The sequence below is a fragment of the Crocodylus siamensis genome, chromosome 3, assembly GCF_052110815.1.
Source record: "Crocodylus siamensis isolate JL-2025a chromosome 3, ASM5211081v1, whole genome shotgun sequence".
In the NCBI taxonomy this organism is placed as follows: Eukaryota; Metazoa; Chordata; order Crocodylia; family Crocodylidae; genus Crocodylus; species Crocodylus siamensis.
In genome coordinates this window covers 202,173,508-202,194,822 of record NC_143397.1, presented here as the reverse complement: position 1 = coordinate 202,194,822, position 21,315 = coordinate 202,173,508, and the positions used below count along the sequence as shown (strand labels likewise).

At 43.7% G+C, this 21,315-nt stretch overlaps 2 protein-coding genes across 2 annotated transcripts in view; one reads left to right on the top strand and one right to left on the bottom strand.

Annotated features, from left to right (window-relative positions):
* The window catches only part of RDH10 (retinol dehydrogenase 10), a 30,496-nt gene extending 26,028 nt beyond the window's left edge, over positions 1-4,468 (bottom strand). The window contains exons 1-2 of the mRNA XM_090040177.1: positions 4,096-4,468; positions 3,505-3,743 (exon numbers count right to left, since the gene is read on the bottom strand). Of these exons, the coding sequence (XP_089896303.1) occupies positions 3,505-3,743; positions 4,096-4,378 (522 nt within the window). The 5' untranslated portion in view covers positions 4,379-4,468. The remainder of the gene's footprint in view (positions 1-3,504; positions 3,744-4,095) is intronic.
* A 3,059-nt stretch (positions 4,469-7,527) lies between these two features.
* Positions 7,528-18,144, top strand: RPL7 (ribosomal protein L7). Its single transcript, XM_090040176.1, has 7 exons — positions 7,528-7,608; positions 8,979-9,081; positions 9,793-9,959; positions 11,475-11,612; positions 12,293-12,402; positions 14,688-14,898; positions 18,086-18,144. Exons 1-6 carry the CDS (start codon positions 7,532-7,534, stop codon positions 14,894-14,896), a joined length of 804 nt encoding a protein of 267 aa, XP_089896302.1. The 5' UTR covers positions 7,528-7,531; the 3' UTR covers positions 14,897-14,898; positions 18,086-18,144.
* Positions 18,145-21,315: the final 3,171 nt, after the last annotated feature.

Here is a 21,315-nt window from a genome sequence, read left to right as displayed (position 1 = left end):
TAGGCCTGGAACTTTCAGGACTGCTTTAGAGATTTTAGTCATCAGCTTCTGCCAATACACAATAAATCTGAGATTTGTCCAAGCATCAAAACTTAAAAGAAAGACCTACTGGTTATACTGAAACACAGTAATTGTTCACTTACATGAAAACAGCATGATCTGAATCATAAAAGGGGGTGGGGGGCGGGAAACAACCCTCCCCCCTAGGTCTCACAAGGATCTGAAAGTTCATATTATTACAGTCCATGTCGGAATAGAATTTAATTAAATGTGTACACTACAAATAAGAACAGTTCCTTTTATATCTTGCAATATCTTGTGCTATTTCTATAAAGAAGTCATTGGCATTGGTACCTAGGTCCCTCATCAGTACTAGTTTGTATTGTAAAATCATAACCAATGACTGGATCACTTGGTTAGAGAGAGCTAAATCAAAGGGTCAAATCTTGCATCGTGACTGGAAGTTTATCAGAGCCAAGTTCTGTCACATCTTCCCTGGGAGGGTGAAAACCATTTATTTCCAGGAACTGACAGCAGGGGCAATCAGGTAACTACTGTAACAGGCTACAAACAGAGGAATCGTTTAATTCATTAGTAGCTGCAGTTATATTTGAACTACAGTAAATCTGTGTAGGTTTTCCTCATATAGCAAACTTAGTCCCCCCACCCCATGGTTTTCCATATTGGAAGCATTCCAATTTTTATGAACCCCAAAATCAGTCCACATCAGAGCTTATGCTGTAGAGATTGCTACACTTGCAGACAGTAGTGACACACATACTATAAAATGCTCATAGAAAAAAAAATTAAGCAAAACCATGGTTTTGCTTTACTGACATGCATCCCATCTAAATGGTGGCATGCCATCAAGGCTTCAGATATTGTCAGTTTGAAAGTTGGTGTACTCAAGTTGGCTCACAAGAGCAAACAAATTCCATGCCTTTCATTTAGAGAAGATAGATTTTTACTTTTACTTAGTATGTAGCTATTAGCAGAAATGTACTTGGAATGTACAGCAAAGAAAGTAAGCTTCTTTAACCCTCTCAAAAGGCTCAAAATGATAATAAAAGTCAAGTTACATGTCTCATTTACTCCTTCAGAAATGAAAGTATGCCCTCTGAGGAAGTGATATCTATCTTTTTGTTTTTGTTTTGTTTTGTTTAAATCTCAAGCAATATCATGTTATTGCTCCACAAGTATTCCTTAAGACAATTATTCCCTTCCTCTACCTGGCAGGAGGGGGGAAGACATCCTTCAGGGACAGTGAGCTTTACATAGTGCTCTAGAGCAGTAGTCTCCAGAGTGGGGTACACACAAGACAATCCACTAGGGTGTGGGAAGAAAATATTAGAACTTCTATTTCTATTTAGTTTATCTATATATTGTACAGAATATATTAGTACAGTAAAACACAAACAAACAAACCTATTGGGGGTGCGTGCCCAAGAATTTTTTTTACTGATAGGGGTGCACAATCAAAAAGTTTGGAGACCACTGCTCTGGAGTACTAGCTTGGTTTCTGGACTATCAGTTTAGTTGACATGTGTGAAGTCTTATAGCTGGACTTTTCCATCTAGACACATTGTTCCCATTAAAATCAGCATTAACTTAGCTAGTCTAGAACCAATTTTTGGTATTTCAGAGGGTAACTTAGAATTTAGAGAACAAAAAAAACAAACAAACAAAAAAAATCCAGCCAATTTTGGGTCAAGCCAGCTTATGGGACCTGGAGAAAGAGAACAGCTCTGCCAATAGCAAGAGTAAAAACAACCAGACATGATGCTCCTTTGATTTGCATGAGTAGTATATACCAGCAGAGTTTTAATTAAAATGCACAGGGTGTTGCAACAGCTCCTTGAAAAAAGTTTGAGGGAAGCCAAGTTCTGGAGCTCCACAGTGCAGATCTAGCAGTAGCCTATGGACTAATGCAGTTTAAGCCAATAAGATTGCCATTCAAGAGATGACAGACTTGATTTGCAAAAAAGTCTTAAGTTAGTTCAAGAATTATTGAAGGCTGATCTAGTTTTCCCATAAATCAATAAAAATGTAAATACATAAAAAGGCATCTTAGGAAAAAAGAGAGTGTGTTGTATGTAAATAAGTATCTGAAATACATGCTGGAGGCAAAAGTAGTTGGAGAACCTAAAATGCTCCCATATTTTTTTAAATGGACAGTGATGTAATAATTTAAAGTATGACATTGACAAAGTATCCAAATCCTAAACTACAGCTTAATTAATAAATAAATAAATAAATAAATAAATAAATAAATAAATAGTCACTCACTCATTAAAAGCAAGCAAGCATTCCTGCCTGCATAAGCATCAACTAAGTGGATTATACAAGATTTTTAGCTCCCAGTTGTGATCATGACTTTAAAAATGTTTAAAGCTCCTTATAAATGCACATTTTTTAATGCAAGAAAGTCAGAATACTGTCTTGTGTACCCTGCAGTTTAAGTATGCTCTTAAACTTTACAATACAATGCACTGGAAAAAGACACACTGCTCTGCTATTAAGGAGTTTCACAGCACAGATCTGAAGGGGCTCCTTTAGGGTTATGAAACAGCATTTAACTCCCATGTTAAAAGTTACAGGTCAGGAGGAAGCTGAAGTTCCTGAACACCAGATAGTTCACTGAATTCAACTGCAGCTGTAGGAATAACTCAAGGCAGGCATTGACATGACTATATTTGAGATTGCTTAACTCTAGTTTCAGACTGTTGTTATGCAAGCATTTCATAACTTTACTGAAGGACCAAAGGACAGTGCAAATACTAACTCCAGAGACAGTCTGACAGCTAATGCAAATTCAGCATGTACCATGGCCTGCTCTTACAGTTCAAATGAGTGAATTCACTGAGTGTACACCCCCCCTGCATTAAAAGAGAGAAAGAAGAGCAAGACCCTCTAGATTGTTTCTTATATAGCATTCTTCAGTAACGAAGCATCACCACAGAATACAAGCAGATCTGATACTTCAACTGTTGATCCCTTAGTGTACTTTACAGAATACCAGTTAGAAATATTCAAGATTCTTAGTAAAGAAATTCTGGCTCTATTTTCCTGAAAATTTCTCCTTTCAGCCTTCAAAGTTTGCCTTGGAACAACATTCTAGCTATGTCTCATACAGGGCTGCTAAAAGATAACTTAGATATTTTTGCAAAATTGTAGTTACATGCTTGTAACATTTAACACAGTTTTAAAAGGATGCTATATACTTCTGCTCAAGGATATTAAAAAAAGCAGCAACAAAAATCAGGCAGTTTCAGAAGTTATTCCCTAGGGCTGTTCATAAACTGACAAAACTGTTAACCTGGATTCAAAGATGCTATCATTATGTTGTTGCTACCCTACTGATCCATTAAGTTTAGCAATAGGAAGAGCAAGCGCAATGCCAGCAAGGAAGCATGGATGTACAGGTATTAAGTGCCAAGCCAGGAACATCCCTGGCTCCTCTGGGGAAGAGCAGTTTGTAAGAGGAAGCATTCAAGGGATAGTTACCCAGAAGTGTGCGTGACAGTTGACCATCATGGTCCGCTCAATAAGCTCATCAGGACATTCGAGGAGGTGGTGCCCCGACACCACCCCAGCATTATTAACCAGGACGGAAACCTCGCCGACTTCCTTGCGCACCCGCTCAGCTGTAGTGTAGACATCTTCCCTTTTGCTCACATCACAGGTGTAGGTGTAAACCTGCAAATTGCAAGGGGGCACAACTTCCTTTTCTCTGTCTCCAGCGGCTGCAGGACCCACACAAGAGAAGAGAGAAAAGTTACCTTCCGGGCCAGAGGGGCACAGGGGCAATCCCACCCAACCCCCCACCAAGGGCCACTGGTGCAAGCACCCCCACGGCCCACCCCCTTCATTCACCTGGGCACGGGCGCTGCCCCGGAGGCTCGGGGACCGCCCTGCTGGGCGCAGTAAAGGGGTAGGGCAGGGAGCCCTGGATGCTCGAGCTTCAGCAGGAGCCAGCCCTCAGGGACAGCCCCACGGGGGAAGGGCCCCGGCCGCGCCCCCCGCCGCCCCGGCAGGGCCCCGTACGCAGGTGTCAGTAGTGACAGGGAAGCGGCCGGAGCGCGGCGGCGGCGGTACCTGGGCGGGCGGGTGGCTCGGCGAGCTGGCGGTACACGAGGCGCACCATGCCCGCCGTCTCCTCGTTGCTCTGCGCGTTGATGTCCCACAGCACCAGGCGCGCCCGGCGCCGGGCGAACTCCAGCGCGAAGAGGCGGCCCAGGCCGCCGCCTGCGCCCGTGATGAGGCACACCTGCCCCGCCACGCTCTTTTCCTTGGGCCGCACCAGCCAGCGCGCGGCCGCCAGCACGAACGCCCACAGCACGCGGAACGCCACTACGAAGAACTCCAGCGCGATGTTCATGCCTGCGCCGCCACTGCCGCCTCGCCCGGCTCCCTCAGCCACGCCACGCCCCAGCCCGGCCCGGCAGTGAGCATGTTCCCCGCGCCGCCTCGCTTTATAGCCCGCGCCGCCCCGCACCGCCCCCCATTCACAAGGATTCCCTTGGCCCCGCCCCCTCCGAGCCGCAGCCCGGCAAAGCCCCTGCCCATTGGCCTTGCCTCTACCTAAGCCCCTCCCCCAAGTCTAAAGCCTTCCAGCCGCTCCGGCCTGTGCCTCAGCCGGCATCTGGGCCCCGCCCCGAGCCGCAGCCAGGCAAAGCTCCTGCCCTTAGGCCCTGTCCCAACCTAAGCCCCGCCCCCTCCCAGCCGCTCTGGCCGCTGCACCAAGCAGCAGTCGACCAAGCGCCTGTCCCCACCCAAGCCCCGCCCCATACCTAAACCCCGCCCCCTCCGAGCTGCTCGGCTGCTGCCTCAGCTGGCGTGTTGGCCCCGCCCCTAGCCGAAGGCCCGCCCCCTCCAAGCGCTGCCTCAGCTGCCTGTGGGGCTCCCCAGTAAAAGCCGCTTGGCGGTAGGGGGCGCGGCGCCCCCTGGCGGGGACCGTGCGGTCGGGTGAAATGGGGTCTGTAAGCTGGACCGAGCAGGCTACATGTCTGTCCCAGGATGCAGAGCGGCGCGCGGCGCCCTCAGTGGGGCAGGAGCTTACAGGGACTGCGCGTCCCAGCGGGCACCACGGCCGCTGGGAGCAAGTGCATGCCGGGAGTTGTAGTCCTCCCGGGCGGATCAGGCCGGCTCTGCCGTCTGGCGCGTCCACAGCAGCAGGGGGTGCCCAGACCCGAGCACGACCGGCTGCTCGGACACCTCCGCACCGCCCGGGCAAGCTCCTAGCATTGTTTCCGCTGCTTATGGGCAGCTCAGCTCCTCCGGTTTGGTTATAGCCAGGAGTAAGGCACAGTACACATGCACAGTGGGAATCTCTGCCTAGGGCTCCTTCTCCCCTGCAGAAAGACCTGCAACTTCTGTGGCTCAAGAATTAGACTCTTAAGTCACCTCAAGGCCCATCAATGAGCCTTGGTGGAGAATAACCTCCAGTCGAGCGAGTAGCTCTTACATGTGCATCTACGAAACACTGGTAGAGCTGCTTTCTAAATGCTAGAGGCAAGGGTTTCTTAAGATTTCTTTTACAGAACCAACTATGCAGTGGGGGTAGTAAAGCCCAGAAGAGGGTTGGACCCAGCTTGCCCAACATCTGTATAGATTGGGAGCTTGAGAGGTACTTTTTAGCACCTTTATCTAATAGCTGATTCAATTAGCTATTAGATAAAAGTGGCAAAAAGCCTCCCCGAAGTGACTAATTTATTGATGCTGCGGACCTGGGTCAAACTAACACAATGCCCCTTCGGGTAAAGCACAGGGTTCCTGGCCCCACCAATCTTGCAGTGCCCAAAATTAGCAGAAGAAAATAAAAGCTGGATGACAGCCTGCCAAAAAGGAGAATAGGAGGGTCAGCCTCACCTTCCTTGTGCGGAAAGTATTCAGGAGTTGCATAAATTATAATAGGCCATAAATCTGGTATTGGTGTTTAGTCCTTTGTTCTTAAGGTCCAGCCAGCTTATACATTTTTATTCCTAAATTTGCTTTTTAAAGGTGTTTGGTGGATTTCCTTTGAGCATGAGGTCAGAGACAGAGCAACCGTTCTGTGAGCAATGTCCTCCTAATGGTAAACATGCGTCTCTGTACTTTATATTTTTCTGTGAGCATTCATTCTGTTGCATACTTGCTGCTTAGTTTCACTGATGTCATTGCAATAAGGGCATTTGATCAGGTATCACATTTTGGATATTGCTATTAATTCCATCTCTCATAATGTCAACACCTGCCAGAGGAAAGGAAGTTGGGGAAAGGGTGTGGGGGTAATCTTGCATTGGACCACTTTTTGAATTTGAGTCCAACCGTGTAGCCGGTCCAAGAAAAGATACCACTACCAAAACACCCTTGCCTCTCACGTCATTCTTGGGCCACTGTGGCTTCACTCCAACACCACCTTCACACCTGCCACACTTTCAGTCACCTCAATTGTGCAAGTGCAGTCTTCAGATGTCTGAGGAAACAGGTGTTTGAAGATTGCAATATTGGATCCAAAACCAAGCTCATAGTTTATTAAGTTGCAATCCCCACTTTACTGTATGGAAACAAGATGTGAACTATGTACAGGAGACGCCTCAAGTCGCTGGAAAAGTATCATCAGTGCTGCCTGCAGAAGATATTACAAATCCAGTGGGAAGGAAGACAGATGCACCAACATTTGTGTCCTCTAACAAGCAAACACCACGAGCACTGAGGTGATGGTCAACCGACATTAACTTTGCTGGGCCAGCCACATTATCCAAACATCTGACTCCAGAAACTCAGTCAAAGCGTACACTCAAGAGGAGGGCAGAGGAAGCACTTTAGAGATGTCCTCAAGGCCAACTTGGAAAAAAAATGCAACACTGACATCAAGTAATGGGAGGCTATCGCCCAGGACTGCCCCAAATGGACAGTCTGCTGCAAAGATCTCAGTATTTTAAAACCTTAAGATAACACGAGATCGAACATGGGAATGGCAGAAACAGTGGCGCATGTACAAAAGCAACAACCCAGAGCCACCCATCCCACATCGAAACATGCCCCAGTGGCAACAGAGTCTGTCGACCCGAGACAGGCCTCATCAATCAGCCATCTTCAGACCCACAAATAAGGCAATTCTTCTCTACTGAGGGACTGACAATGATGCCAACATAAGAAGAGCAAGTAACCCTAGAAGGGCGAGTTAATTATTTTAGGGTCAATGGATGAATTACATTGAGCAGCTCTTGAGGGCGCACAGAGCAAGGGCTGGGGGGCACCTTTCCCCAGGCACAAGGGCTGTGCTGAAGCCCAGGTCCGGCCCGGTCCACAGCCCCGGCGTGGCTTGGGGCACAGCTGCGCTGAACTTAGCCCTGACCCGCCGGTCACTTTACGCGCGTGCAATAAAACTCCCGCGGAAAGCACCTAATACCCAGCGGACATTTAAGGCCTGACCCCGGCCACGCACGCAGTCCAGCACCCTTTCAGTGCAGGCAGCAGCGAAGCCACCTGTGCACGTGTCAGGCACAGCGTTAGTCACCTCGTCTCGGGAAGACGGGTCCTTCCCACCATGCCGCGTCTGCTCCTTAAGCGTGCGGTGCGCATGCGCGCCCCCTCTCTTCCGGTGGCGATCATGGCGGGCAAAGAGTGAGTGTGACCCGTACTCTGGCACAATCCGCTGCCATCGGGGTCGGCGGGTCCCCCCTCCCTCGGTCCCGCCGCCGGAGCGCGTCCATCGGGTCCCTGCCCTCGCGCGGTCGCCCGCATTGGCCGCCCCGAACTGGGCTCTGTGCGACCCGGGTCTCCGAGGGAAGGGCCCCGGGTCTCCGCGCGGCTTAGGGCTTGAGGGCGGCTGGGAGCGGGCCTGTAGTTCAGGCCGGACGAGCCGGGGAAGGGGTGCCCTGACGTGGAGCCTGCCTTGGGCCCCGAGCGCAAGGGACCAGCGCCGTGCCCTGCTGCGGGGGCCTGAGCTTGCAGCGCTTGTTCACGCTTGTGGGGGAGATCTGGGCCCATATCTTTGCTGGCAACACGGAGGGGCCAGGCACCGTTAGTGCCTGGACCCACAAGGTTTCTTAGAGATGCAAGTTGTAGCTGTGTTGCTCTAAGGACGTGGATGGGTGAGGTTCCGTGGTGTAATAAAAGATCCGGTATTTACCCGGATCGTCTGCTGGTGTGTTGGAGAGGTTTTCAGACCAAGCCCCAAAGCGGAGTTCACTACATACAGTACCTGAGGACGGCGCTTGACCTGAAGCCTCTTTCAGCCTGAAGATGCTTTACCGGATGTAATTCAGGGGTTCTCAACCTTTTGTGTACCAGGACCCTCTTGTCAATATCAATGGCCAGTCCCAACTTAATCCCCTCTCACTCCTGACCCACTGTCCTCAGGCCCCAGCTCCCCAGTGTGTGGGCCCCAAGCCTGCAAGTGAAAAGCCACAGTTTCCCACATTTTTTTTCTCCTCTAAAGGAGAGTCCATTTTTAAAGTTTGTTCGTGAGCCCTTCATATATTGTTGCGACCCACTTTTGAGTTGCAACCCACAGATTAAGGAACACTGATTTTAATTAGTTCTGGTTATATAGTGTCATGGCAGACTGCTGCTGTGCTGTTTTAGAGCAAGTTATTGGCATATAGCTAGGCTTAAACATCTTATATTTAATAGAGACTCCTGTTCCCTCTTTGTAAACATGAGGCTTGCTTGTTAAGTGGAATGACACCAAGAGTGTCTCCAAGTTTGGAGTTCAGTTCTGGCAATAAAATGCAGCTTCTGTACACAGTAAGTGTACGGTTACATAAAGCAATATAGGCTTCTCCATCTGTGTGAAAGATGCTCTATGTCCTTGTTATAATGCTAAGAGGAGTTCAGGGTAGGTACAAACTAGCAATGATAGCATGGGGAAGGGAAGCAAAACATAATTTCTGTGTAATCCGAATCTGCATTTATTTGACCAGGTGATGTGTATATATAAGATATTATAATTTCAATAGCCTGGTTTTTGTTTTTGTTTTTTAATTGTACAGAGCAAAGAAGGTGCCATCGGTCCCCGAAAGCCTTTTGAAAAAGCGAAAGGTTTTTGCAGATATAAAGGCTAAGCGCCTGAAAAGGCTCTTGGTTCAAAAGAAGGTAAACAGTTGAAAGTATGTTTTAATAAAATATATTGGTGTACATTAAAGCTAGTTCTTGAAGTGAGGAGCTGTACAAGTCTAATATTTTTGTTAAATACTTGTATTGGTAAAATTCTCTGACATGAATAGTGGTTAAATAAGCATTCAACCTGTTGTTTTTTAGTCAGAGTTCTGATTCTCTTAACAGAAAACAGAAATTTTAGGGAAGTACTCTTATGGGAAGTCTTAAGCTTTAAAGTTCAGAGGTGGTTGCTTGTAGAGCAGAAATGACAGTGCTTGTTAGTGGACAAAAGAAAGCTGTTACAGAAAGTATCCTGTCCCATAAGGATTAGGCATTAGGAGTATGTTTCTTGTTGGCATATCTATAAAGCCCTTCAGCAGCTTTGTCAAAAATATCACTGTGACCAGTCTTTATATCCTAAGTTTAAAAAAAACCAAAAAACCTGTTTGTCCTAATTTATCACCCAAAATGCTTCAGTAGCATTTTGGGTAATAAATTAGGACTCTTATGTATACAGGGAGTCCTTAGGCAATGCTGTTGTGTTAAAGCTGAAGTTGATCTTTCTATATTAGTTTGTTAGGATGTCTTTATGTAATTAAAGTCCACATTTTGTGAAGCTTGCTTATGCCTGGGAGGAGTTGTTATTGAGCTGCTGTAGGTTAACTTCATTGTGCTATGTCTTTGGCTGACATTATATCCTAATTTCAGCTTCGTAAGGCACAAAGAGAACTGATCTATGCAAGAGCTCAGACCTACCACAAGGAATACAGGAAAATGTATAGGCAGGAGATTCGTATGGCTCGCATGGCTCGGAAAGCTGGCAATTACTATGTACCCGCTGAACCAAAACTGGCCTTTGTGATCAGGATCAGAGGGTAAGTGTAAATACTCTGATATTTGTATTGATTAAGAACAGATTTCCTGCGTCTGTAAATGCAGGGAAATTTGCCCATCAAGTTGTAAGAAACATCTATAGTTAAGGTATTTAAAATTCTCTGTAGTTGGTAATGAAAACTTCTTGCTTGGAAGTTGATGATTGTAACTTTCAGTCTATATGACAGGACTTTCGGTAACCTGGAAAACAGCAGGGCTCATTATTTTCCTTTTATCCAAGTTAATAGGAGACTATGGTGCTTCTATTTCATGATTGCTTGACAAGCCAGATACTTGGCATTTAGGTCCCCCTCAACCCGTGAGAGTTCAAACTCACACTTGCACCTCCTGGGAGAGTGTCCTATAATAGAGCTTGTGATGTGAGAGCATGCCTCACTGTCCTTGCACAAGACGAAATGCACAATTCCTGGCCCAGGAAGAGTCGGAGGGAGGTTGACTCTAGCTTAGTAGTAAAGGCACTCAGCAGGGTGAAGGAGTCCTGAGTTCTAGTTCCTGCTCATTGCCTGGATTATAGTCTGGTAGTATTGGAGCACCCTACTGGGAAGTTGCATGTGTAGGCTTAAACCCCAGCAGACTGAGGAGTCCTAGAATATAGGTCTGCTTCTTGGGCAAGTCCACTACCTACTGGTTTTTAAAGAACAAAGTTGCAGCTGCATTTTGTGAATGGCCTGATCCTGTCTGTATTAAGTGTGATGAGTTGGGGCTGAGCTGATCAGGGTCTTTAGGAGACTTTGAGTGTTGTTCCATCTACATCAGGGGTTATGAACTGGGGGTGCTTGAACAGGGGTTATGAACTGGGGCCCTAGGGGGTATGTGGTGTGCTGCTGCCTTGCATCACTGTACACTCAGCTGCCAGGGGACCCCCCTCCCCTTGCTCATGTGTGTGCCCCCAGGGGAACCCAACTCCCTCCCCCATCCAGAAGAAGTTATCTGTCAGGAGGGGTGCACTCCTCAAAAAAAAGTTGAAAATCCCTGATCTATACTTGTTACTGTTCAGCTGGGAGCTAGGAGTCTTATTGGTTATGCCAGGCAGTTCTGCAGGTGTAATTTTGCACCTAATGAGAGAGAGGTGGTTGCTGAGCCACCTTTCTTGGCTCTGCCTTGGGTCACAGTTCAGGCAGTTGAGTACCTAAAATCTACCAAGGGGGGAGTGTCTTCTACAATTCCTGATTGTAAGCCCTGCCATTTTTGGCACTAAGCAGCTCATACTTTGTCCTCAGGATAAACTAGAAACTTTTTTTTTCTTTTATAAAAAGAATCTTGAGGTAGATTGGCTCTATTGTAATCAGTTTTGAAGAGTAAACCTAGCCAGAGTTGGTAATTGTACAATTCATGTATGTTGTTACTTTGACTTACTGATAAGTGTATCAATAATGATGTATTGGTAGATGGGTGGAACACTGATTCAGTAATTATTAGCAGAGCCAAACACCTAAAGCTATTTTTGAGTTGTACTGTAAGTAGACAAGTTTGAGCATCTTTTTTGTGCTTTGCAGTATCAATGGTGTTAGTCCTAAGGTTCGCAAAGTATTGCAGCTTCTTCGCTTGCGTCAGATTTTCAATGGCACATTTGTAAAACTCAACAAGGCATCCATAAACATGCTGCGTATTGTTGAACCCTACATTGCATGGGGGTAAGTAGAAATTTTGCATTTCTCTCGATTTTAGCCTTTGTTTAATTTCTAATTCACTTAGCTTTTTGGCTGTTGATATACTGTACAATACTAGAAGTACAGACTCCCTGCCTATTCAAGTAAAAGCCTTCAGACTTAACACTTTATGTACAAATTCTGCTTCATCACACTTGCCTTCTTAGGGAACACAAACTTTACAGACTATAACCTTAAGCAGTATAAAAGGTAAGTGCTGTGTATGGTTTGATACTGCACAGTTATTCATTATGATTATGAACTCCCAGTGGCAGAACCAGAGGCACTGTTTTTTCCCATATTTGTTGCCCGTGGATTTATATCCTTTGAAACAGGTTGGCAGCCTACTGAGCCTTCAGAGCTGTTGGGTAAAGCTCACAATTCAGGAGCTTTGGTGGCAGGGGCCTTTGCCCATGTTCTGGTGCACTGTGGTTGGGCAGCCAAGGCACAAGAGCTTCACTTGTGCCATATCCCAGGTGGGCCTCAGTAGCAACAGCAGCTGAGTTGTTCTGTCCTTCTGTTGGGAAAACATTGCTGACCATTGCTTGAGTTCATAGTGAACTAAGCATGGAAACTTGCTTTTGAGCATTTATTTATTGGTGTAAATTGTATAGTCAGAGTAGTACACCCTTTTTTTTAATTTGTATCCAATTCCTTTATTTCAGTTACCCCAATCTGAAATCTGTTCATGAATTGATCTACAAGCGTGGTTATGGCAAGATCAACAAACAGCGTGTTGCTCTCACCGATAATTCTCTGATTGAAAAATGTCTTGGTAAATGCAACTTATTTTACATTTATTTTCTCTTATAGTTAAAGTGCATAGTTAAATCAGATCACAAGTCTTAGAGTGATTCCCCTTAACTGCCAATAGAAAACCTATCCCTGGAAAAAAGAAAGTTTTTCAATGTTGTAATCTGTATTTCTGAAAGGCAGGGTGGAAGAAATGCATTGGAAGCTACCTTTAACAAACTAGCTATAGAACTGTTAATTTTTTTGTTAACTGCAAAGCTTGCCTTTCAAGAAACTTGGACTGTGTTGGGAGAAAACTACTGCTTTGACCATGGCTCTTTTATTCCAAGTAGGGAGGAAAGTCAGTGACACGTGCAGGGCTGTAAGAGAAAATACTTGGGGTGCACCAATAAAGATTTTCTTGGCTGATACCAGTAGCTGATGATTTAACCAGCCATATCTGCTGATACTGATATTGAATAATTCTGTTATTTCTAAGTATGGGGGTACAGGAGATACAGCAGCACTTTAATTAGAGTGGCTCTCAGAAGTGTTGTCCTCCCACCATTCCTGGGGCACATGTAAACGTGCCCCATGCTACTTGCAGCCCCTGCCCTTCACCCCCAGCCTGGGGACAGCTGCCTTAGTCTGAGGCTGCCTAGGGTTAGGTGGTCTGTGAGCACTTCAATTACAGCAGCTCCAAGAGCTGCTTTATTTAAAGTGCTGTCCCCTGCTCTCTTTCCCTCCCTGCTCCCAGAGGCTCCCTGTTGGGGGAAGGATCCTGCTACACACAGTTGGGGGGGGTGGGAAGGGGCAGCTGCCCCCTGCCAGTCTCTGCCCCTGGCGGCACAGACCCCGGGGCACTGTGGGCTAAGTCACACTAGGACAGGGAGCTCAGCTCTGCCTGCCCCTCTGTACCTGTCATGTGTCTGGCATTCAGTACCTCTTACAGTGCCCACCCCAATCTGTAGTCTGTTGCACCAGTGCCCAGGACAGTGCAGTAGCTGCTGTGCTCCAGCCCAGTCTGGCTCACCAGTGAGGGACTGGGAATGTATCTGGGGTCACCCAAGGTAGTGGGAGGGAACCCAGGCATCTGGGGGCCCTGGAATAATTAAATTATTAGAGAACATTAATCGACTACATCAGCCAAAAAAAAAGCTGATACCCAATGATGTTAATTTTTCAATATACAATGATGTATATTGATGCCAATCTGATATACAACTGATATATTGGTGCACCTCTAGAAAATGCCATGATTAATCAAGTGGAAAAATGTTTGAAACATAGGTAAATATTTCTAAACAGAGATGAAACTTAATACATTTAGTGAATATTATCTGACTTAATTAAACAGTAGTTTTATACTCAATATTTTGGCATAGGAAGTTACTGCTAAGGCCCCATCACAGTGGCTTTGTGACTTGCAACCCAGTTGAGGAGCTGAGGTCAAACATCCTAATTTAAGAGAAATGTTTAAGTTTGAATAGGTTTATATGACCATGGATTCTAGCCTGTGAGGTACTTTCCAGTACTGTACAGTGTTTTTCACTCTTGTGGAAAAAGGTGAAGCTTCTCTTTTTGTTCCTTTGGAATTAAAAGAGGTGAAATAGTTTGTCTGCAGTTCAGATTGTTCTTGCTTGCTCTTCATGCACATTTTTTTGTTACAGAAAAAGTGTATTTGCTTTTTGTGTAGTGCTGCTTTTAGTTGAGCAATCATAGTTCAGATAAGTGTATCATCTCCACAGATGATGCTAAATTAATTCTTTATCTGGAGTAGGAAAGTGCACTGAAGTTCTAAATGGGGTTTGCATGCAAAAGATCTAGATTGCTGTATTGTATTACCACATGCTCTGGTGAAATTCTTGTTCTTGACCTTTAAAAATTTCATTGGATACAGAAATGCTCTTCTGACACTGTCACTGTTCATGTGAAGTGAAAATCACTTTTGCACTTTAGTGTAAAGCTATAGGCAGTTGGGTAAGCTTTTCTTAAAGAGGCACTAGAACAAAAGTCTTATCAGAACTACATTAAAACTGGTTGTGGTTTCCCCTCTTCCCCCTATTGCTTGTTGCCAGTCTTAAACTAATGTGCTGCTGCCCCTTGTTCTGTGAAATGGAAACTAGCAATCAGCATAAGGAAAAATGTTAACTTATTTTGAAAAGAAGATGTCCTGCTGATTCATGCAGTCTTAACTCGGGCAACTGTAATGTAAAGTGCTATTGGTTATTGAACATAATTTTTTTATGAATTGTTTTGTAGCTTGTCACTTCACTGGCAATGACCATTAACCTGTCAGTTACATAATTGCTGTTCCTATACTCTTAGGAAAGTTTGGTGTCATTTGCATGGAAGATGTGATCCATGAAATCTACACTGTGGGTAAAAACTTCAAAGCTGTAAACAACTTTTTGTGGCCCTTCAAGTTATCATCTCCTCGAGGTGGGATGAAGAAGAAAACTATCCACTTTGTTGAAGGTGGTGATGCTGGCAACAGAGAAGACCAGATTAACAGACTGATAAGGAGAATGAACTAAAGGTAAGAATCTCGAGTGTCACTAGAAAGATGCTGCAGGGTGTGTGGGTCTCTTGTTTTTGTTCTGTATAGTTGAAGTTAAAAATAAACCCAAAGACCATTGTCTACATCTTTGCAAAGCAGTGTTGTACATAACCTGTATGTGTTAATTCTGTTGCACATCTCTTCCTGAAACTATTTTAGTATGAAACTTTTACTTGAGGCATGAAGCCCAAAGCATTGACAACCTTGGGTTTTACTATTAAAATCATGCTGCTGAAGTTCATGTAGAAATCAGAAGTGTGCAGAAAGTTTGGATCTGGATCATAACTGGCTTTTTACTCCTACCTCCTGTTGAGTATTAACTTGCTGTAAAACAATTTTATATATGTAATAAACTTTTTGGAGTTGTAATGGAAACCTTTACTGCCTCTAAATGGATCCGAAACTTCAGTCTTTCCTAGAAAGCTCTTGCTTTTGCCATTTGTCACCAACAAATGACTTATTTGGCCACAGGGGTCCCCTCTTAACAACCTTGTCTAGATGTAGGTCTGTCTTAACAGTTGACTCTTGGCCTTGTGAAATGTCTTGCGTTCATATGAAAATGAAGGAACTATAAACTACTAAACTATAACCCCAGTTGTAGCATAAACCATTAAATATCAATCATGTAGGACAGTGGAGCTCAACTTTTAGAGCACCATCAGCCACCACCTTCCTCCCCATATACTAGGGAAGATAGGGAGTTGCACAGCAAAGGTATGAGTTAAATCATCAGCAGCATGGGAATGGTCTAGGCTGAAGCATTTGGTTGTTGCTAGTTGACATAGTAATGGTATCCTCATAAGCAAAAAGGCCTGTTGTTTTTTCAAACTCTGAAAGGGGGGTAGAGGGGACACTTAATTTCTCTATGAGGTTGCTGTTTGCCTACAGTAGCAGAGAACTAATAGTAAATGCTTATTACATGGCTTGTTGAATCTTCTAGCTAGGTGCTGTGCTTTTTTTAGTGCAACTGCAGAAAACTGGCATCAGTGTACACACTTCTTCCAGATGGGTGCGTGCGTGCATGCATGCTCTTTGTCTTGAAAGCTTTGTGAAGGTTATGGCCAAGAGGGCCCAACAAATCTCATAATTTAGTCTGTTCTGTACTTCCCCTTGGCTACTTGGAGGTATCTGTAGACATGGAATATTGCCCTTCCTCTGGCTTCATGGACTATCCTGAAGCAATGTAGTGTCATAGCAGGGAAATTAAACTCTGAAATTGGCCTCTGTACCATTTGCTAGTTTTCTGTGCTTTGAGATCTCTGAATGAAGATTTATTTTAAGAACTTGTTAGATTTGATGCCTAGGGTTGGCTCCTTCTGCCACTTGCTAACCGTCCCTTTTTTCTGCAGGCAGTTATGACTAGGCTTTACAGGGAAAGCAGTCTTAAGAGGAAAAGTGGGCTACTCCATGGAAACTTTTCTGAAGTTTTGGGGCCTTGCATATTGCTTTATTATGATGTTTGGGCCTCTAGGCTGGCTTTGTGTGTTTTTTGTAGGAAGGTATCTGGTGCTGAGGGGTAATTCTGTGGACTGCTTAAAAGCCTACTTGTTCACATTTTCCTTTCTGTGGAAAAGGTTATGGACACGTGCTTTTAGTGAACCACTGATCTCTTTACTAGATGCCCTGATGTCTGAGCAAAGCTTCCTTTGCTTTTGCTTGGCAGTGTCCCACTTTCTAAATTAGGATTTCACTAAAAGAAAAGGCTAACAGCTTTCTTAAGATCACCCGCAGCTTTTCAGCCTCTATCAGTAGGTGAGCCTTACTACTTCAGTTCTTTGATTTGTTAGAGTAGCAAAACATAAGAAGCAGAGTTATCTGAATTTCCAACACCTCTGTGAGAGGAGGGAAAAAACAGATTTCTGAACTTTAATTCTTCTCTTGGGGAAAGTGGCCTTTGCTTATGTAGTGAAAGCAGAATCTGTAGATTAACAAAGTAGTCTTTCTTTACATTACATCAGGGGTTGTCAACTGGGGTACATGTACCCTAGGGGGTAGTTGGGAGGGCCCTAGAGAGTGTGCGTGGGCAGACAGGGGCTGAGCACTGATGCCTCCCAGGAGCAGGGCCAGGGGCAGGCAATGGCAGTGGCGCCTTCTGGCCAGAGGGACACAGGTTGGGAGGGGGAAGCTTCCCAGCACCCTGCACCACTGCCTCCCAGTGTACACCAGCTCCCTGTTCAGCTGTGCGCCATCTCCCTCCCCTCCTTTGGCTGCTGGGGGTACATTTTTTAAAAACATCTGGCTGCCAGGGTACACTTGCAAAAAAAAAAAAAAAAAAAAAAAAGTTGAAACCCGTGCATTACATGCATTTGCCAGGGACTTTCTAAAGGTGTGTGTAACCAAAGCTTTAACAGCGGTTCTTATCTGCTGCTTTGTCTACATTTGGAATTTTAAATTACTTCCTAGAGCTGCTATATTGACTACATTCCACCCTAGTAGGGATGCTTAATATGTCAGTAAAATCGAGCTAGTTAGGAGACCCTTTGTAGACAAGGTGCTTAATGCTGAGTTTTAAAACTTGTTTTGCTAGCTGTGATAAAGCTGAGCTTAGTTGTTGCTTTGATTTAGCTTGCTACAGTTTAGTATTTGCATTTCAAAGACTGTTTACCCAGTTACAGGTGAAGTGATAGTGGTAAGGAAGTGTTCTATGGTTTCTTCATATGCCTCAATACATAGGGCACTGTATTTTGATGCTAACCTTGTGCAAGTAGCGGTGGGTGACTTTTTTTTTTTTTTTTTCGCTTCAGAGGTCCTAATTCTGATTCCTATTATTTGCATGTTCCTGACAATTTTATGTTGGGGGTTTTTTTTTGCTGATCTTTGGCCTCTTGCATGTCCACAGGCATGGCAGTCTGAGCAACTACTGTGTTGTGGGTGATGAATTGCATCTCCCTGTTAGCCTGAAGAAACATGCAGTTGTGAATGCAAGCAACATGTTGCCTTGGGAGCTAGGGGTTGGGGACCTCTGTTCTATAGCTACAGAGGAATCTTTAGAAGAAATTTGGTACCTAATCTGATAAGATCATTACAACCTTTTGTCAGTCATAACACCTCACTAAAGATTAGCATGACTGTCTGAAAAATAACTTGGAGCTGTAGGACACCGACAGCATAGAAATTCAAGCCATCACACGTGATTTTTAGTTTAATACTGTTTTTTCTTTTTCAGGTGCAGGTGCCCAGCAGCAGATTTTCCAGCTGTGGTCTGTGAATAAATTCTTCTGTACACACCAGCCTCAGTCCTTCATTTTGAAAACCAACCAACTGTGCTAGTCAGTTTAACAGATTTTAACAGTTTAACAGACAAAGTTTAACAGTCCTTCGTCCTCCATGCATCATGTCACGCCCCCGCCCCCCAGCAGCTTTTACAAAGACTGATCAAAGTAGGGTCTCATTTAGTTAACTTACTCTTAACCACTTCTATCTTGGCAGCTTACCTGAGGGTTTCATATTTTACCTGTGGAAACAAAGAACAGTTCGTTCCAGAGCTAATTTCTTTTTTTTTTTAAGTTCTATGGATTGATAAGATGCTTGCCATTTAATTCTCATGCCACTTTAAAACCCTTGATATCAATTTTCTGAAAAAAAAAGTTTAAGACTTCTGAAAGCTTTGAGCCCTAATTGTTTTAGGGGAAGAAAACAGATCAGATGCTGTAAGAAGAATGAAATTAAGCTTTTGTTCTAGCAACTGTGGAAATAACAGAAAATACTCTTGAATTTGCAATGGGGAAGAAGCATAGCAGATCAAAAAGCACGATGCCTGGGGTTCTGAATACCTGTCACTTATATGCCTGTCCAAGAGAATATGCTGCTGGGGTTATTTGTGTTTGTTAGGACTGCATTAAAACTCATTGGGCTATTGTTCTTTAGAGGCATGAGCCAAGCAATCTAATGTTTACTGGAGCCTAGTAACAAGTCATTTCACTACCATTAGGCAGAAACAGTCTGCCTTCTTGCATTCTGAAGTGTGGACCAGCGATCCCTAGGAGAACAGAGGCTACAAGTCACTTGAAGAACCCACTTTAAGAAAGTAGTATACGAGTTGTGCAGTAGAAACTGTTGAAAGTTTAGAGAGTCAGAGCTGCAACTCTGCTAAGCTTTTCATTGTCTCCTGCAGTAACTTGTTGAGGAACATGAATGTTCAACAACATTCTTGCAGCCATCAATAGGGGATAAGAGTTGTTCAGAGCAGCTAGTTGCATGAAATGTTGTTTCTGTAGTTGGCACAGCAGACTGGTTTCAAGATTTTGGGGAGTAACTGTTGACAGTAGGGTTTTTGCTTTGTTTTGAAGTTACCAGCTGTTCTCAGTAATCTAAAGCTATTTTAGTGTTTTGGTTGCATTAAGTTTAGCTTTGCAAAACAAAAAAAGCATCTTCAGTGGCTGCATCTTTTTAATAATTTAAAAGTTTAAAAGGAAAAAAATCAGTTTGGACAGCAGTTGCAATCTGGTAGAAGGTACACGCTGAAGCACTTTCTAAAAATTCCACAGCTGACTTGAATACATTCTTGGGTTTTGCTGACAGTAGATTCCTGAAAGTTAAGATTTTGAGTACTAACAGATTTTAAAGAGCTAACAGCTGAAGTTAGTATTGTATACTGATCTATTCTAAATTAATGGATGATGTGAACTGGAAACATCTCATTTAAGAGGCTTACTTATAAAATGCTAGTAAGTGATTTACCATTTTGTAAGAAGAAAGCGTATTGTTACAAGTAAGTCACATACTAAACAGTGTAAATTGTAGGGGGGGATGAGTTAAGTGGGAATTAACTGATTCTACAGTTAATTTGTAGTTCCATTAGTGTGTTAAAGGCAAGTTATACGTATATCTTGTTCTGACAGACTAAGAATTTATTTCAAACCTTTTCACTGTGTTCTCTTAACACAGAAGTAGTCACAATTTCTTAGATTATGCTTCTAAAAGTAAGAGTACATTTAGATGGTGGTTTTAATCAAATCATGGAACATACTCTATTTCAAGATAAGCGAGTTTTCTTGGCAAGTTGATTAGCAACTTGTTTCTCCAGTTTGGCAGCAGGATAAAAGCAACATTATAGCAGTTTCCTTTTAAGTTTTACAACAGCACTAGTCAGTTAATGTTTTCTTTCCTCTAAATACAATAATTCCCTTGATTTTAATGGTAATCAGGAAATGCAGTCTTTTTCTTTAGTGGTTAAAGACATCTTGAGGTCAGTTCAGATCAGAAGCTGGACAAGGTGTAGTTTATCTTACAATACCAACTGATGGTTCATTGCTGAAATTCAAGAGCTTATACCATCCCTTTTTTATCTCAGGTTATCTCTAGCTGTAGTAGCTACCAGAGATTTTGGCAGCATTTCCAAAGCAGATACCTCGAATCCAAGAAACGTAAGGAGTTTCAAAATCTTTTCTGGCAGATGTGCCACGGCTCCTTTCCAAACTTCCCCTACTCTGGTAGGACTGTACATGATTACAGACTTGTTAAGGAGCATGTTTGCCCCTCTTTCCTCCCTCTTCCTCTACTAAGAGATTTTTTTGGTTAGAAACTAATTTTGTGTTAAATATTGAAAAGGTTTTCAATTGCCTGTACTCTTTGAGCATATAAATTGTATAGGAATGCTGTAACTGAGAAGTGTAAATGAGAGAGTTATAATCTCTTAGACTTGCTAAAGTCCAACTGTGAGATGTCATGCAAAGGGCAAAATAGACAAAGCATTCATACAGGAAACAAGCTGCTGTGGGATTCATTCATATGAAGGTGTCCCTTCATAATCTCAATTTCACAGTTGCCTCTTGTATAACTAATGTCTAGTTTACAAGCCAAGAAAATAGATAGATTCCTGGTTCTCCTGTTGCTGATTTCTTGCCAGGTCTGCAAACCACTATGTCATTTTATCCATCTGTTAAATTGATAACAGGCTTCAAAAAGCCCTGAAACTCACAGGCGGTAAACACCATAGGTTCATGACAATGCTGAGTACGGGGGAAGGATCTGCATTGTCTTCCAGAGAGAGCATTTTTGAGTTAGTACATTCACTGATAACTTCACTTCCATTGTATTCCCACAGACAAAAGTTTCTAACAGTTCCACTGTTTTAAGAAAGTGGCACATGCATTATGAAATCAGTATTTGTGGTTCTGAGTTCAGATGCGCAGAATAGGTACTACATTTTCAGAGTTTACAAACAGGTTAATCTGAGAAAATGATGGTAAGAGGTTCAAGATCTTTCTAATACCCAGTACCACGTCCAGTTTTTTTCTTGAATGATTATAGTAATGAATAAGGGAAACTTCTTAAACTTTTGTCGTGGTTAAAACAAACTTGCACAAGAAAGAAATTTGCATAACTTAAGATTTTGGGGTTTTTGTTCTTCAGAGGGGAAAGCAATGTGCTACAAGTGAATTGAGAAACAAAAAG